This window comes from Jaculus jaculus, chromosome 18 (assembly GCF_020740685.1).
Source record: "Jaculus jaculus isolate mJacJac1 chromosome 18, mJacJac1.mat.Y.cur, whole genome shotgun sequence".
Lineage (NCBI taxonomy): Eukaryota > Metazoa > Chordata > Mammalia > Rodentia > Dipodidae > Jaculus > Jaculus jaculus.
In genome coordinates, this window is record NC_059119.1 from 28,535,241 (window position 1) to 28,553,192 (window position 17,952).

A 17,952-nucleotide genomic window follows, 5' to 3' on the forward strand; every position below is an offset into this window, starting at 1 on the left:
TGAAACAGAGACATATAAGCAAGTGAGGAAGTCCTGTAAGGAAAGAAGCGGGAACATGGCTGGAGGGGTCTGTGTTGTTCCGGACCCCAGGAAGGGACTTGAGCCGAGTCTTCAGTGATGAGAGAGGCCACGTCTGGTCCCACAGGTCCTAGGGTACAGGGAAAGGTTTTATTCTACGTGCAGCAGATGTCTACGCAAGACCGTAGCAGTTGAGGCTCTGCCACAGGCCGTTGCAGGCCTGGCATTGCTCGGCACGCTGTGTATTTACTTCTGCCATCCTATGGTAGCCCTGTGAGGTTTGCTCACCACCTCCAGTTTTGCAGGTGTGAAGCTGAACCCCACAGAGGTCAAAGAGCTTGTTCAGTTGTCTGATGACGGGGAAGGGGATGCTTGGGCTCAGAGCTAAGCTCTTCTTCTTACTACCCAGGGAGTCTCCCCTCTCAAGACCCTGTCGCCCTCCCTGAAGTTGGCGTGGCGACGGTGTGTGCCAAGAACCTTCCGTGATGTCTGAAAGAGTCTCGAGTTTGTGTATGCTCATAGCATATCAAATTTGCTTTGGTGTTGTGAGTAGGGAGAAAGACACACTAACATTGACGACACTAGGATCATTCTGTGTGACCACATTCTGGTGCTGCTTAGGAAGCAAGGACAGCCCGATGGAGGAAGCAAGGGGAAGGGCCAAGCAGATGAGGACTGGTACTTTGCAGGCGCAGGTGGCAAGACCACGCTTACACCGCAGCCTACGCGGAAGTGAGAATCCGGGACACCATGGTCCTGACCTCCTCCAGTTCCTATCGCAGCCTGGAACCTATTTACCCCACTATGTACTGTTTTCCTCCCCACTCAGGTTGCATGCAGGATGGGACAGCGCTGGGGGATGTACAACTCCCTCCTTGGGCAGATGGTGACCCACGGAAATTCATCAGTCTGCACAGACAGGTGAGTCTGTGAGACAGGAGGCTGTGTCCCGACGTGCACCTCAGCATCCCCTCAGTCTCCACGGTGGCTTTCTGTCCCACTGCTGGGGAGAAGCTCTGACACTTTGGTACCTGGAGAAACCAGAGAAGGCTTGGGGGTCAGCACTCATTGGCAGGAGGTTGGCATACTGGGCTGTTTGAGGAGTTCTCATAACTCTGCATTTATGCCAGGTTGGGGTGGCATCACTACTGGAAATGGTGCCAATGCTCCTCAGATGCCCTGAGGGCATGCCTGTGTCCTCATCCACCTGCCAATTAGGATCACCATCTGGATTATGTTCCCGGTATAGCTCGGGTAGGGCTTGGAGACCCCGTAGGCCTCTCTCACTTACCAAAGGGGTTTCCAGGACTGGGCATGACTGGGAAACACTACTCTTAAGTAGAGGCCAGAGACCATCTAGAGATACCTCTCCTGGGCCAAACACCTGGCTTAGGTGCAGGAGATGAAGATGTGCTCAGCATCAATCTTTTCCATGGCTGGGACAAAATACCCAGCCAGGAAGCTGCATATGGAAGGAAAAAAGTTTGTTCCCACGTCCAGTCCCAGGTTCTAGCCCTTCATAGGGGAGAAGACATGGCAGCGGGGGCTTGAGGCAACTGGTTGCAATCAACCAGTCCACAGTGAGGAAGCAGAGAGAAGCGAATACTTAACTCAGCTAGCCTTCTCTTTTATATTCAGTCCAGCATCACAGCCCATGGAATGGCAGGCTGCCCATAACTAATTAGAGGGATTTTTATTTATTTATTTATTTTTGATCCAGAAAATGCCCAACCGGACATGTCAAGAGATTTCTTTCCATTGTGATTTTTAACCTGTCAAACTGAAAACCAGAGAGGAACCATCACAATGAATCACCAGGGAAACAAATGAACATCAGAATGAGATGTTACCAGACACGCACAAGAAACGTTAAAATGAAACATTATTGGGGGAAAAAAAAGAAAAAAATAAAACAGGTGGCTATAATCTCATGCTCTCTGGGTATTGCTTCCAGGCTCTGGAAAGTGACTTTGTCAGTGCCAACCTCCACCACTGGATCGACCTCATTTTTGGGTACAAACAGCAGGGGCCAGCTGCCGTGGATGCGGTGAACACCTTCCACCCCTACTTCTATGGCGACAGGATAGACCTCAGCGCCATCCGTGACCCTGTGATCAAGAACACCATTCTGGGGTTTGTCAGCAACTTCGGACAGGTGCCAAAGCAGGTGCGGTTGGCTGGGTCATTCATCTTGCTTTGTCAAAAGAGCGTGGGCTGAGCAAGCTTCAGAGAGTTGTGCAGGAACGGTCCGTCCGTGCTAGGAGTGAGGTCGGGGCATGGAGGGGCAAAGCATCCCCCCAAACTTATTCCTGTGGCCTCATCAACATTAGTGACAAAGGCTATATTCTGCAGTGTAAATGAAAGAAAACTATGACAGTATTGTGTTATTTACTATCCCTATTTCCCATGTGTTAACCTACCAAGTGCTCTCCCATGGCCCAAGCCTTTCTTACCAAGGTTAGTCTTTATCCGAGCAGCTTGAAGAAGAAGAGATTTGGTAGCCAGGAGAAGCCTGTCACCTAGAGAAAGTAACTGGCCCTCTGTGAGCCCCAGACCCTCCTCTGTAACATCCAAGGCTTGGACCAAGGGTTCTACAGATGTTTCAATTCAGTTAGAGGCATGTGTGAGCAGAGGTGCGGTAGTGAATTCACGGGACGGCTCCTCTCTGAAACGCCCGCCTCTCCCCCGCCCCACAATGACCTGTGTGGTGTGTGTGCCTCTCCAGCTCTTCACTAAACCCCACCCGGCCAGGAGCACCGCGGGGAAGCCTCTGACACCCGGGAAGGACCCCTCCACGCCTGCGGGCCCGCCCAGCCACCCGCAGCCCTTCCTCCACAGCCTGCCAGCACTGAGGCCCTCCCAGGTCACAGTCAAAGGTGTGTCAAACCTGGTCCCGTAGTGTCTCAGGCGTTCCCTTCAGGGAGTGGGTTCCTTTGCAGGTCCAGGGACCCCGAGTTAAGGAAACTAGTGGATTCTGTGGCTTGGCATGGCTATGTCTCCAAACTCAGTAAGAATCTAGTGAGGAGAAGTTTCTGTTCTGGAACATTCAAGGACCCTGACCTCTCAGAACCACATCGGTCTGTCTTCCTCATGCACACACCCATCTCTCTCGTGTACACATATATTTTAACATGCACTTGAAGTACATACAAGGCAGATCACAGCCTCTGTGATCTTGACTTCCGTTGCTCACAGCACCCAGATGCTCATGGAGTTAATGGCTAAGCACATGTTCCCCGGGGCAGGAAAGGCTAGACGGACTTGCCCAGAACAACAGGCTTAGAATAAGGCTGGTCAACAGCCAACACAAGCTCTGAGCTGTATTTCAGCTGAGGCCAGGTGTGGCTTCCAGAGAATAGCTAATGAAACAAGGATATGGGTCCAGGGTCTCTCCCAGGTATTACAGGAGGACAGGGACCCCTGAGTCCCTATAGCTCTCCTTGGGCTTTCCCATGGTGTCCCTGCTTTAAGAGTCACTAAATCCAGGCTGAATGGATAGCTTAGCAATTAAGGCATTTTCCTGCAAAGCCAAAAGACCCAGGTTCAATTCCCCAGGACCTACATTAGCCAGATGCACAAGTGGCGCATGTGTCTGGAATTCCTTTGCGGTGGCGGAAGGCCCTGGCACACCTGTTCTCTCTCTCTCTCTCTCTCTCTCTCTCGTCCTTTCTCTCTCTCTCCCTCTTTCTGTCTGTCACTAGTAAATAAATAAATATTAAAAAGAGTCACTAAAGCCTGTAGCTTGTGTGCCCACATTAGGGGCGGAGCTGAGGGAAAGAGGCCCGGGCCGTCTATAGGGCTAGCAGGACCTTGTTGAGTGGCTCCTGGCTAGATCATGTTCTCCATCTGCAGTGGCTCCTCTCTGGTCCAAGGGAAAGTGGATGTCTTCTTCGCTCACTGCATAGACTAACTGGCATTTTTTTGGGGGGGCAGATATGTACCTTTTCTCTCTAGGATCAGAGTCCCCCAAAGGGGCCATTGGCCACATCGTCCCTACAGAGAAGACCATCCTGGCCGTGGAGAAGAGCAAGGTGCTGCTGCCCCCTCACTGGAACAGGACCTTCAGCTGGGGTTTTGACGACTTCAGCTGTTGCCTGGGGAACTATGGCTCTGACAAGGTGAGGGGGCATGGTGATCCTGCCATCTCGGCCCTCTTCACCGGGGACCACGATGGTCCTGCAGTCCACCGGCCCAAGGCAAGGGCAGCAGCCTGCAACCACGGCCCTCTAGAGTTGTGCCCTAACCTGGCAGATTGAGGCTCGTGGGGACCCCAACAAAGGGCCCTTGTGAGCCAGACCTCAAACCCGTGCAGGCTGGCAGCGTACACGGCTGGCACCTGCACAGCAGAGCCGAGCAGGTTATGGGACTACACGGAGCCCATTCAGATGTGTACGCAGTCTGGGTAGGAAGTCAGGGGCTCACGCTACCCCCCACCCCACGCACCCTTCAGGTGAATAGACCCGGGTTGAACTTGCGGCAGCCTGGCAGGAGCCAGCCCTGGGCTTTGGTGGTCCAATGCTAACTTTAGGCCTTCCAGTTTTCTGTCTTCTCTCTAGACCCCTTTTTGCCCCAGCTCATCTATCACGCCCAGTGATACTGACCCTCCATGATCCATCCTTACTATTGTTCCTCCAGCTACACGAGGCAGCTATCAAAGTTATCCCTACAAGTCTGCGCTCCGGCTCACCACCCAAGGCTGAGCCATGCCCCAGTACTTACGGAAGTTTTGTTTTTTTAATTTAGTTGTATAAAAGATTATGTTCTTTTTAATTAATTATTTATTTATTTTTGGTTTTGTAAGGTGGGGTCTCACTCTAGCCCCAGCTGACCTGTAGCTCACTATGCAGTCTCGGGGCAGCTTTGAACTCACAACGATCCTCCTACCTCTGCCTCCAGAGTGCTAGGATTAAAGGCGTGCACTGCCATGCTCAAAAGAGTATATTCTTTCATCCCCTTACCCCTGCCTCCCCTTTCCCTGGGGGCCTTAGTCAGTGTGATTATGGCATTCACTGTGGGTTCAGTCAATGTGGAGAAGGGGGGGAACTGTGTCTCAGGGTACTCCTACCTACTCTCTGGTTCTCATATTCTTTCCACCCCCTCTTCTACAATGTTCCCTGAGCCACGGCAGGTCCGCTGGCCATCTGATTTAGTGCTGAGCACTCTGCAGCCTCTGGATTCCTGCTTTGATGGAGTTTGATTAAACACCATGTCTGTCACCCTCACCCTGGAGCTGGTTGTCAGGCTAGCAGTGAGAGCAGTGCTCAAGTTGCCACTTGCTCTGCAACTTCTCCCAGGCCCCCAGCGGATGACTCGTGGGGTCTTTACAGAGTCTGAGTGTCTGTGCCGGCACCTGCTTGCTATCTCTCCTCATCCACTGAAGACAGGTGCTCCTGGGGAACAGGACTGGGATGCGCTCGATTCGCTTGCCTGGCACTAGCTCCTAAACCTAAGACAAGGCCCTAGTTTCCAGCTTTCATGCTCCTCCTGTTGCTCTGTCCTGATTTCAATGCCCCTAACCATCACTTTCTCCATCTCCCACAGATCCTGATGACATTTGAGGACCTGGCTACCTGGGGCCACTGTCTGTGTGCTATATGCCCATCACCCACGATGATCGTCACCTCTGGGGACAGTGCGGTGGTGTGTGTGTGGGAACTCAGCCTGGTGAAAGGCCGCCCAAAAGGCTTGCACCTCCGCCAGGTATGTGCCTCTCATTGGGTGCCTGTGACAGCAGTGGTGTCTAAACACACCCAGGCTCACTGCTTCATGTAGGGCCTGGCCTCTTCAAGTGCAGAGGACCCTCTGAGGATCAGAGGACGGCCCACAGCTCTGTTGCCTGGGCATGGGTTCAGTTCCAGGCCAGCTCTGGTGAGCACACAGGGCAGGCTCTCTGCAGAAACCCGCACCTGGGTGCATGGTGCCAGACCAAGTATGGCTGCTTCTCTGTATGCCCAGAGCCAGGAAGTCAGTCTCCTGGGACAAGGGTTGCTTTTTGAGTATTTGTCATGGGCTGGCCATGGCACCAAACACTTTCACATGCACGGTGTCATTGTCTTCTCACAAGCCTGTGAAACAAATGTCATAAAGAAGTTAAATGGCTTCTCAGCCAGGTGTGGTGGTGCACGCCTTTGATCCCAGCACTCGGGAGGCAGAGGTAGCAGGATCGCCATTGAGTTCGAGGCCACCCTAAGACCACAGAGTGAATTCCAGGTCAGCCTGGGCTAGAGTGAGACCCTACCTCAAAAAACCAAACAAAAAAAAAATTATATATCAATTATTATGTCACTGTACCGTGTTTTAATAAATCATTTCTTCTAAAACTACACTATTAAGTTATTGCCAAGTTTTAACTAGTTTCAAAGCACTGAAGAAGGCATCTTAGGTAGAAGCTGTTTGCTTCTAGTTGTTTCCCTGTGATGAATTTCTAAGCAGTGATATAAGGTTTTCCAAAATTACTCCATAGCTCTGCAGGTCCATCAACGACTAATTAAGAATATCCACCTCACGACAACATGCTATTATGAGGACTTACTTGGAAGGTTTCATTTTATTTGTATTTGGCTGCTTGGGTTGAATATAAGATGATATGAGGAAAGTTATTTTAATTGACCTACACAGAAGTATTCTTTTCTTTTGTTTGTTTGTTTGTTTGTTTGTTTGTTTGATATAGGATCTCACTGTAGCTCAGGCTGACCTGGAATTCACTCTGTAGTCTCAGGGTGGCCCTTGACTCACAGTGATCCTCCTATCTCTGCTTCCTGTGGGCCATTATTCTGAAAAAGTAGAAGAGCCCTTAGGTGAACATTTAGAGCAGCAACGGTGTTCCTTGATTTCCCTTCCTTTCCAGATGGCAGGGTGCTGGGTGCCACCTGCTGCTGGGATGCTGGGAAGGCCACAGCCTTGCCTGCGTAGGCCACGTTTTGCACAACACTCCCTGCAGAGCGCAGATGGACTCCATTCCATAATGCAGCTTTTGGGCTCAGAACTGCTCACCGTGGGTCCCCCAGGCCCATGGTTCTTTTCCTGCATCCTTGCGGTGCAGTGTCCCTTGTATTCAGAACATCACCTCAGACTTAAATTCATTCTGGCAAGAAGATCAGAAAGTTCCTGTCAATTCCCCTCCTTCCTCTACTTATTTTGACAGTTTCCATGTTCCTGAGACAACTCAACTCTTCTTACAGGGGTCCTGTCCAGAAACTTGCCACCACCATCTGGTCGGTGTCACATTAGGATCCACTGAGGACAAACGGGGAACTTGTGGCAGAAATTTTAATTTCTGTGATCAGGAGAATGACAGCTTTGAAAAATGACATTCAGTCTCATTGACCCAAATGAGTGAGCAATTGTCCCCATGGCAGGATGGAGGCTGACCAGTAGTCGAGCTAGGTCATCCCACTTTAGAATGCTGCCCACGCTCCTCCAGCTGACTCCAGGGCACAGCAGGCACGTGCAGCGTGGTATCCCTACTAGCCTTTCCAGACAGCCTCTGGGATGCTTACAATGGACTCTTCACCACAGACAGCAGCAGGAGGCCCAGCAGAGCCTGGTCCCACTGGGGACATGTGCAGAGAGAATAAGGCCTGTAGCCAAGTCTTCACAAATGTCCACTAGCCAAGACAGGCCCCAGGTGGGCTAAATCTGAGGACCAACAGCAGGGACCCAGTCACCACTGTCCACGAATTAAGATCTGCCAGACTGAAAAAGCCACTTTTTTTTTTTGAATGATCATCTGACCTCCCATCTTTATTTCCCATTTAATTAAAGGTGTCTGTGATTCTGAGTCCCCCACGGTGAAGCTCCCAACTTGAGCATGAACGAGAATCCCTTGGAGGGCTGTGGAAGATGCAGATTTCTGGGTTGTACCACCAGTTTCTGATTCAGCAGAGTAGACGTTGCTGAGGTGGCTGACAGAAAACACGTTAACAGTGCTGTGGGCTGCTTCAGATTCAAGAGGCATGCAGGGGAGGCCAGTGCCTATGGACACTGCTGGCCTCTGCTTGTGCTATTGTAGAGGGATTATTGATTGTCTCCAGCTGGGCCTCAGCCTCAATGAGTGGATGTCACTGAGAGGCCAGCATACATGTGTGCCCCTACCACAGACTAGAATCACTAGACCAAATCTAGAATCACTCTAACACTGTTTCTTCATCCGGGGCCCAGTGCAAAGGAAAAGGTGGATAACCCTGCTTTTAAGTGGATTACGGGCCCCTCCCATGACTCAAGGATCTACCTCCTATTCCCAGGCCCTGTATGGACACACCCAGGCTGTCACGTGCCTGGCAGCCTCCATCACCTACAGCCTCCTCGTGAGTGGCTCCCGAGACTGCACCTGCGCCCTGTGGGACCTGGACCACCTCTCCCTAGTGGCTTGCCTGCCCACCCACCGGGAGGGCATCTCAGCCGTTGCCATCAGTGATGTCTCGGTGAGGGCTCTATTCTCCATGTCCGTGTGTGAGAAGGAGGTATAGATCTCTGTGTATATCTGTTGTGAAGCTCCCTCTGGGATAACAGCCACATGGTGAGATCTGGGGATCCAGAGTGTGGGGAATGTGTGTCGAAGGGCTCATAGGGGCAGGAGAGGATGGTGGAGGGACCTGCTGGTGTCAGCTGTGGCTAGAAGTGCTTCTCCAGATCAGCTTGAGTACAGGATGAATGTTGGATGGATGGATGGAGAATGAATAAATGGGTTCATAGATAAGTAGATGAACAAGCAGGTAGACAGATGGCTGCATGATGCCTAGGTAGATACATGGTTGGAAATGTGGGTGTATGTATTTGTGGGAGGACAAGTGGATGGAGGATTAATGAGTGATGGATTTGTAGGAGGTAGATGAGTTGATGCATTGGAAGAGGCCCCATAGTGAGTTGTGTTCCCCGACCAGAGAGCACTGGCTCCAGGATAAGCTGTCCTGCAGCCGGTTGAGTTCAGTATGTGCTTGGTTGGCCCAGATCTGGGTCCTGGGCAGAGATATGGTAGACATGGTCCTTGGACAGGAAGATTGTCCCAAGAACAATTTGGGAAATGATGCAAAAGAGGACAGAGTTTGCCGAAGGGCACTGAGATCCTCCCTATTCCCTCTATGGCAAGGCAAAGCTTAAAGACATGGCCCCAGCAGCAACCATGGCTATTGCTCTATTGGGGGTAGACAGGACTTGGGGAACAAGGCTTGGAATGTGAAACTTTCAGGAGTTGCACTGGGAGACTTTGTCCTCAAAGGTTCTTTCTTGAGGAACATAACACAGGTTTTTGAGCTACACACAGTCACTTGATCCTTTGGAGGCTGCCCTCTACCAGATGAAAGCCAAAACTTCCTCACGAAGGCAGAGCTGGCCAGCAAGTTGTGGGCCCGCCTGTACAGAGGCAGGTGTGGTCTTCAGGATGGGTCTTCAGTGTCAGCCAGGAGATGACCTGGGAGTGGGATACTGGAGGAGCCCAACAATGTCCCAGTCAGTTCTTCGCTGCTGTGACGCAGTGTCCAGGATATACAAACTTCAGGGGGGAGATATTCATTATTCTCACCATTCCAGAAGTTTCAGTCCACAGTCAGCAGGCTCCATTGCTTTGGGCTTGAGTAAAGGCAGAACAACATACAGAGGAGCTTGATGGAGAAGAGGTACTCATGTGAGGCAGCCAGGAAACAGTGAAAGACTGAAAGGATCCAGAGACAAGATGAACCCCTCAAAAGCATGCACACACACACACACACACACACACACACACACACACACACACACTGACTTACTTCCTCCAAAGACATACCTCCTCATTTCCACCATCTTCCCAACATACCCTCAAACTAAGAATCCAACCATGGATTGAAGAGGCCAAAAGACTTGTGATACAGTCAGCTCTCAGCGACTCTGTCCCCCATCTGGGAACCAACCTTTCAATACATGAGTGTCTTGGTGGGGATAATGCGTGTCCGAACCATAACAGCCAGTGTGTATGTGCTGGGAAAAGCAGAACTCAAACACACGATTGCAGCAAGACTGAGCAAAGAGCAGCAAGCCTGTGAGCCAGCTAGGAGAAGTGAGGGTCCCATGGGGCTCTTGGGTAGGCAAACTGGGTGACTTAGCAAGTGGCAGGTGAGCTTCCAAGGACTGCAGCTTAGCACAGTGCCGGCTCTCGTTGCCGTAGGGCACCATCGTCTCCTGCGCGGGGGCCCACCTGTCCCTGTGGAACGTCAATGGACAGCCCCTGGCCAGCATCGTCACAGCCTGGGGCCCAGAAGGAGCCATAACCTGCTGCTGCATAGTGGAGGGGCCAGCGTGGGATGCAAGCCATGTCATCATCACTGGGAGTCAGGACGGCATGGTTCGGGTAAGTGTGTTTGGGGTAGAATGAGGGCGTGGCGTAAGATGCGTGTTTATCTCATTTCCTTACTTCCTGCAGAGGTCCACTTCTGCAGGCGGGCCGAGGTACCTCCTACAGCAAAGAAGGGAAAGATGGGGCTTTCCAACAGCAAAGAGTTGTTACGCACGCATGCACACACACACACACACACACACACACACACGCACATGCACCCACATCAAGTTAAAGTGAATTGTACATATATGCATACATTTGGTATTGCATATGCAGAGACACTTAAAATACACAATTTTACCAGGTATAAATGCTAAATGGTCATGGTCAGTATATTTTAATACTGAAATACATGTGTGTATATATACATATATCACTCATTCAACACAATTTATCATGCCAACCCATTTTTCCACTTATGAAGCTATCTGCCTGTTTATTTGTCCATCTGTCCATTCACCCAGAACCCGTACATCCTACAGTCTTAACTCATCCACAAATCCACCCACCAGTTTGTCCATCCAGCTGCGCAACCATCTGTCTCTCCACCCACTGTCTAGTATTGGCTCAACTCTACACCAAGCTCTTCATTCAAGCCCCTGCAGCTACAGAGGTTAATGAGAAACAGGCACTGCCCATCTGCCCATCAGGTTACTCACATTGTAGAAGAGGCAAGAAGAACATAGTATGTAAGTGGTACATGTCAGGTTTAGATAATGAATAGTGCCATAAGCTTTTTTTTTTTTTTTTTTTTTTTTTTTTTTTTTTTTTTTTTTTGTGGAGAGACACATGGAGAAATTTAGCTTCCCAGAAACCGAGAAGAGAAAGGAGCATTGAAATCAGGGAGGACGTCACAGGATGATTTTCCAGGACAGACAGGAAGGATGAAAGAATAAGTGAAGGGCAAGAAGAACTAAGGGGTTTGCTCAACAAACTGTCATTTGAGTCTCTTGATTTATAAAAGGAAATGTCAATTGAGTATAGCAGGTATCCAAGTAAATGCCCATTGAATTCTATGAGTCCTCATGAAAGCCTGCTGTGTGTATGCCCAGTGCAAACATAGTCTTGCCCGCCAAGAACAGGCAGGCTCAAACTCCCAGGAGGCGGTGCTTCTAGAGGAGGAATGGAGTTGACGTAGTGGGACCCAAGGGAAGAATAGGTTACTCTCTGTGGCAGAGAGACCTCAGAGGAGAAGGCACTGTAGCCGAGCCCTGAGGATATGGAGATCCAGCAGGAGAGGAAGGGACGAGGCTGAGGAAGGACTCCATAAGAAGACTCAGTACAGGGTTCCATCAAGCACCTATGTGGGGCACAGGGTCTGTGTGGACAGCAGGGTGATCTGGGCTGACTGGAACATGAGAAGCTTACAAAGGCCCAGGCCTAGTGGGGTGTGATCTGATGCCAGAGGAATGAGAGAAGCTTGTGGTGGCAGAACTGCATGGACACTTTCCCACTTCCTTGGGCATGCAAGGTTGTCTTTGCGCGTTTGGCCTTAATTTGTTCAGCATGGTGACCAGGCTCCTGGATCTGCTCAGTCCCTGTCCTGTATGAGGCTTTGTGTGTGTGTGTGTGTGTGATAGGGGCTGGGGGCTCAGAAGCACATAAGTAGACTCTGGTAGATGTACTCCAAGGACAGAAAACTGAGACCTGGCAGGTGAGGAATCAGTCAGTGGGTTAACAATAAAGAGGCTTTGGGGTTTAGGAATAGCTAAAAGAGATGCGGAATTGAAGCTGTACTTAGGGACCCAGGGGTGCGAAGCCATGTAAACGGCATGGTGATAGGGTTAGTTGAAACCAGAATAACCTTCCCAATAATAACAAATGCTTGGAGGATGGCTCCATCCTTTCCCTCACAGCCTCCAGAAATGAGGTACGATAGGCTACCCTGAGCCTGCAAACAGAATTGCCCTCCTTGGGCTAGGGAGATGGCTTGGCAGTTAAGGCGCTTGCCTGCAAAGCCTAAGGGCCCATGTTCAATATCTCTCCAGATCCCACGTTAGCCAGACACACAAAGGTGAGGCAAGTGCAAGGCCACACATGCCCACAGGTGACAAAAGTGTGTGGAGTCCAATTGCAATGGCACTCCAATTCTGTCTCTATCTCTCTCACTTGCTCTCTCCAAAAATATAATAAAATAAATAAATAATTACCCTCCTCACCCCAAACATGGCACGCTCTCTCTCCTGGACAGATTTGGAAGACAGAGGACATGAAGATGTCTGTTCCTGGACAGGCAGCGGCAGAGGAGCCCGCCACTCAGCCTGCAAGCCCCACAGGTACCTGTCTGCTAGGCTCGCCTTGTGCTGGCCCCTTTCCCGCCCCTCTCCCTGCTTTGACCCCAGGGCCACAGCTTACTGCCCCAGTACCTCTGGGGTACTTACTTGAAGAATCAGTGTGTCCCCCGAGGAGCCCAGTGCTTCATTAGAGACCAGCATCCCAATTCCCTCCCTCCCTTTCCAACTCCAGCATCCCAGCTCCCTCCCCTCTTTCTGACCCCATGGAAGCAAAGCAATATGGGATTCCTTCCCCAGCCCACTCACGAGGCCAGTCTCCTGTACACCTGCATGAGACTCATGCAACCTTGACCTTGGGATCAACTGACACCCCCCCCCAGGCTATCAAAGACCAATTTACCAAAAGCATTAGCTTAGCATGTGACTCAATGGATGGATCCTAGAAAGAACACCAGAGCTGGAGAGATGGCTCAGTGGTTAAAGGTGCTTGCAGAGGCTGCTGGCCCACATTCAGTTCCCTGGCCACATATGTAAGGATGGGCATTCATTTGCAGCAGCAAGAGACACGGGTGTGCCCCTCTCCACACAATGCAAACAAATGAATAGTTAAGAATATTTTTACTTATTTAAGAAAGACAACATATGGGTACACCATTGCCTCTTGCCACGGCAAATGAACTCCAGACACTTTGTGGGTAAGAGGGAATCAAGGCTTTGCAAGCAAGTGTTTTAACCACTGAGCAATCTCTCTAGTCCCAAATTTAAAGTCTTATTTTATTTACTTATTTGACCGAAAGAGAAAGAGGCATCCAGAGGTAGAGTGAGACAGAGAGAATTGGCCCACCAGGGCTTCCAACCACTGAAAATGAACTCCAGATGTATGTGCCACTTTGTGTATCTGGCTTATGTGGGTCCTGGGGAATTGAACCTGGGTCCTGTGGCTTTGCAAGCAAGTACCATAACCTCTAAGCCATCCCTCCAGCCCCCCAATTATTATTATCATTATTATTGTTGCTGTTGTTGTTGTTGTTGTTATTGGTTTGTCGAGGTAGGGTCTCACTCTGGCTCAGGCTGACCTGGAATTCACTATGTAATCTCAGGGTGGCCTCGAACTCACGGCGATCCTCCTACCTCTGCCTCCCGAGTGCTGGGATTAAAGACGTGCAGTACCACGCCCGGCTCAATTATTTTTTTAAAGGAATACTAGATGGAGGGAGGGAGGGAGCATGGATGGGTAGATGGATGTAGGGTACCTCGGAGTCACTCCATTCATCCTGGACAGGCAAGTGGCTCCCCCAGACTGTTTGTCACCAACAGCTGTTTTAAAGTTGGGACCATGAGGTCCAGAGAGTGAGAAGGAGAAAAACAGGCTCTAGACCTAGCGTGCTCCCCACAGCTTGTGTGGCCTGACTTCTTCTGTCAGCTGAAGACACTTCCTGTGCCTCTGATCTTTACAGAGTGCTGGGGACAGAAAAATAATAGACAAGAATTCCCTCCACAGGTGCAGGTCATTAATGCCATTTCCTCAGACTTCTAAGAGTTTCTTCTCTTTGAACACAGCGACTGATGACATTACGGGAAATCACAAGATGGTTTCAGGCTGACAGGGCGTCCCCAGAACCCATCCCTCCCCTGCTCTCTCTCTCTCTGTTACCATTGTCCCGCCAAACTGACTGCAGGTTGTGTTGTATTCCAAGGAATGATTAGGATGAAAATGTCAAGATGTACATACATGGTAACAACAACAACAACAAAAAATCAGATTGGGCCACGGTTTGAGTCAACAAATTTGAGAGCAGACTTGTAAACCTAACCCACTGGAGGTCTTTAAGGAGGAAATGCGTTATTCTTACCGCACCGCTCAAAGCTGTTTTGTTGGGAAGGGATCAGAATTAGGCATGACGCATCAAGATTTGCTCAAGAGTCCTCTTGGTGTGTGTGTTACTCGTCAAGTATCTGAAGGGGCAAGAGAGAAGATCTGTAAACACATTGAGCACACTGCATTGGTGGGCAGATGTAATCTCACTTCTGCCTGGAATCCGTTTATTTGTCACTTGCAGCAAGGACCAACCCGGTTGAGTATGATTTATTTCAGAAACCGCCTCTAGATTTAGACCCAGCTTAGTTCATAAAACAGTCGGGGAAAAGTGTGTTTAAGATGGTGTGAGAATTTCCAAATGCCTGGCTCCAGTTGCAGGCAGGGTCCCTCATGGTGTCCCTGTGTGCTCCCCAGTGCATAGGCCTGTCTGCTCCAATAGGTGGCCACCTCAGGATGGCTGGGGCTTTAAGTAAAACAAAGTGACCACACAGGGACGTGCCTGTGTGCTGTCTCTCCATCTAACTCTTCACATTGAAGGAATTACTGTCTGTCCCCAAATGTAGTCATTAAAATGAGTGAAGTAACAATCATTGAGTTTATTTATTTATTTATTTTTTTTTTTGAGAAAACGTTCTCAGCATTTAATTATTGGTTGGGCGTGAGAGGACTTAGCTAAGTTGATAATGCAGACTTTATGTAATTTATTTTTACTAGGCAATTATGGGCTGCATTACACCCTGGCAGCAAGGTATTGTGGGGCATCTTATTAAGCATAAAGCCAGTAAACACTGATGAACAATTTTGCTGAACTAGGCATGCAATTTAGAAAGCAATAATACATAAATCCAATTTGGTGCACAATGGATACCGCGGCACGTCAGCACATGTAACTATCACAGGCTGCAAATTAAATTGGGACGGCCCTTTTTTTTTTTTTTTTTTTTGCAACAGCACAGGCCAAGATTAAATATATTTTCTCCCTCAATTTAACAAGTTGCTGACCACAAATATAAATATGTGTGGTGTGGATAGGTGTGGGGACACACACACTGACTTGAATGTGAAGCCGCTTAGGTGTTCTTACCCCTCTCTCACTCACTCCCCACAGGTCACAAGTGGGAGAAGAACCTTGCTCTGTGTCGAGAGCTAGATGTCAGCGTTGCTTTGACTGGCAAACCCAGCAAGGCCAGCCCAGCCTTGACAGCTCTTGCCATGTCTAGGTAAGACCTTGTTTCCCCAGCAGATGGCGCTGCAGCTAATCTTGCGGAGTCCCCGTAGCTCTGGGCTCAGGTGATTAGGCCCAGGAAGGAAGCCCATCTCACCTCAGGGACCCAGGGAAGCCTGCAAGATCTGGACCGTGGGCAAGGTTTATTTTGGTCGATACTGCTTTTTTTTTTTAATTTTTTATTTATTTATTTGAGAGCAACAGACACAGAGAGAAAGACAAATAGAGGGAGAGAGAGAATGGGCGCGCCAGGGCCTCCAGCCTCTGCAAACGAACTCCAGATGCGTGCACCCCCTTGTGCATCTGGCTAACGTGGGACCTGGGGAACCGAGCCTCGAACCGGGGTCCTTAGGCTTCACAGGCAAGCGCTTAACCGCTAAGCCATCTCTCTAGCCCTCAATACTGCTTTTTGACTCATGTGTGCCCTTGATCTCTCAGTCTTGAATATACACAAACACTTAAAGTAATGTAGAAGGTGGGAAGTATTTTGTTTTGTTTTGTTTTGTTTTTTTGTAATTTTATGTGGCCTTTTGTCCTGAATCCCACTATCCATCATAACATGTGATATGATGACCATCCTGCATTAACAGAAAATGCCTTTGGAGGACCCTAGAGAATAGACAAGTGTCAACGTTGTCACTTGGTTCCCATTAATCTAGTCATCACAGTGACCCGGTGACTATAGTTCCTATTGTTAGCTTTGCTCTACACACCAGAGGCCATAGTTGCAGGCACTGACCTTTGAGGCGTACCCTTCTTTCCTCCTCACTGTCTTGGAGTGGGCCATGCTGTGTTCCCAGTGGTGGGAAGCTCACGGTGTCGTCTAGACTAGGCTGGGTGGCATGGGATTATGTAGACAAGGAGCGTGAGAGCTGTATTCCTCCCTGGACAACCTACCATTTGGTCTGCCAGAGGGCTGGCTGTAGCTCTCCTGGATGGAGGTTGTCCCGAGGATACTGCTAGAGAGACAAAGCCCCAGCTAGCTCCCTGAAATCTCAGCCCCTTCAGCTCTCCCCAGGAACTTGGCACCTTGCAAATCCCCCTTGCCCAAAGCCCCACCACACGGCCATGGCATCTCCACATCTTCTACTCCCTCCCGTAGATTCAAGGGAGGTGAGGCCAGGGGCAGTTTCAGAGTCCTGGGCAGATCCACACCCCATCCCACCATCAGCTTCGATTTCCTAAGTGCTGGCTTGGGATACAGGGTCTCACAGGCTAGCTTCTGCTGGTCTCGTCTTTCCTTTCTCTTCCCAAGAAACCAGACAAGGCTCCTGGTTGGCGATGAGAAGGGGAGGATCTTCTGCTGGTCTGCAGATGGGTAGATGGAGAGAGAGAGCTGTGGTGGAGGCTCCAGCACACAGCTGTGGGCCCCTCCAGGACAGCAGCACCTTCCCAAGCCTGTCCTCACCCCAGTTCTTGAGGAGAAAGCTTCTGATGATGTGCACTATGTACCCCGAACCATCTCTGTGGCCCATGAGACTTCTATACATTCATACTGGAAACTGACCTGCCGGTGACAAGCTACATAGGAAATTACATGTGACTCACTTTACCAAAGGCTTATTGCATTGGGAAAAAAAAGCAAAACAAAAAACCTAGGATCAGTTACTGGAAATAGATGGAAACTATCCTATTGCCTTTATTTTATTAAAGCATTATTTTCTACACACAAGGATTCTTTGCAATTCATTATTATTATTATTGAGAGGGAGAGAGAGAGAGAGAATGGGTGTGCCAGGACATTCAGCCTGCTGCAGATGAACTCCAGACATGTGTGCCCCTTGTGGCACTGTATGACATTGCACACTTTGTGCCACTGTGCATTTGGTTACATGGGACCCGGAGATTTGAACATGAGTCCTTAGGCTTCACAGGTAAGTGCCTTAACCACTAAGCCATCTCTCCAGCCCATTTTGCAATTCTTTTTTACTTATTATTTTACGTGCAAGGATTCTTGAGTTTCAGATTGCTCGTGTTTTCATCTCTCCCCTTAATTAATCAGGAAGGCCGTGGGAAGTGAATAGTGCTACTGAGAAAGTTGCTGTTTCTCAGCCACAAGACACACACGTGCCACCTGGCACAGAGGCAGGGACATGGGGCTGGGCAATGCACCCAGTCCAGGCAGGCTTATCCCAGCTGTTCAGCCACAGCCAGGAGAGGATCCCAACCAGGCTCTACCTCCACCTGGAGATCAAAGACTCTCATCTTCCCACACTGGATTTGAGCTCTCCCATATTGGAGGGTTTCATTTCTTTTGCATGTGTGCATAGTATGTGTGTTGTGGTGTTTGTATAATGCATGCATGCATGTGTACTCTGTGTGTGCACATGCACAGGCCAGAGGAAAA

General features: G+C 49.7%; 1 protein-coding gene across 1 annotated transcript in view; it reads left to right on the forward strand.

The window, feature by feature from the left end:
- Wdfy4 (WDFY family member 4) overlaps positions 1–17,270 on the forward strand; it is a 274,084-nt gene extending 256,814 nt beyond the window's left edge. The window contains exons 52-61 of the mRNA XM_004657842.2: positions 848–939; positions 1,973–2,185; positions 2,744–2,894; positions 3,952–4,136; positions 5,560–5,718; positions 8,262–8,441; positions 10,157–10,339; positions 12,519–12,603; positions 15,489–15,600; positions 16,861–17,270. Of these exons, the coding sequence (XP_004657899.2) occupies positions 848–939; positions 1,973–2,185; positions 2,744–2,894; positions 3,952–4,136; positions 5,560–5,718; positions 8,262–8,441; positions 10,157–10,339; positions 12,519–12,603; positions 15,489–15,600; positions 16,861–16,927 (1,427 nt within the window). The 3' untranslated portion in view covers positions 16,928–17,270. The remainder of the gene's footprint in view (positions 1–847; positions 940–1,972; positions 2,186–2,743; positions 2,895–3,951; positions 4,137–5,559; positions 5,719–8,261; positions 8,442–10,156; positions 10,340–12,518; positions 12,604–15,488; positions 15,601–16,860) is intronic.
- Positions 17,271–17,952: the final 682 nt, after the last annotated feature.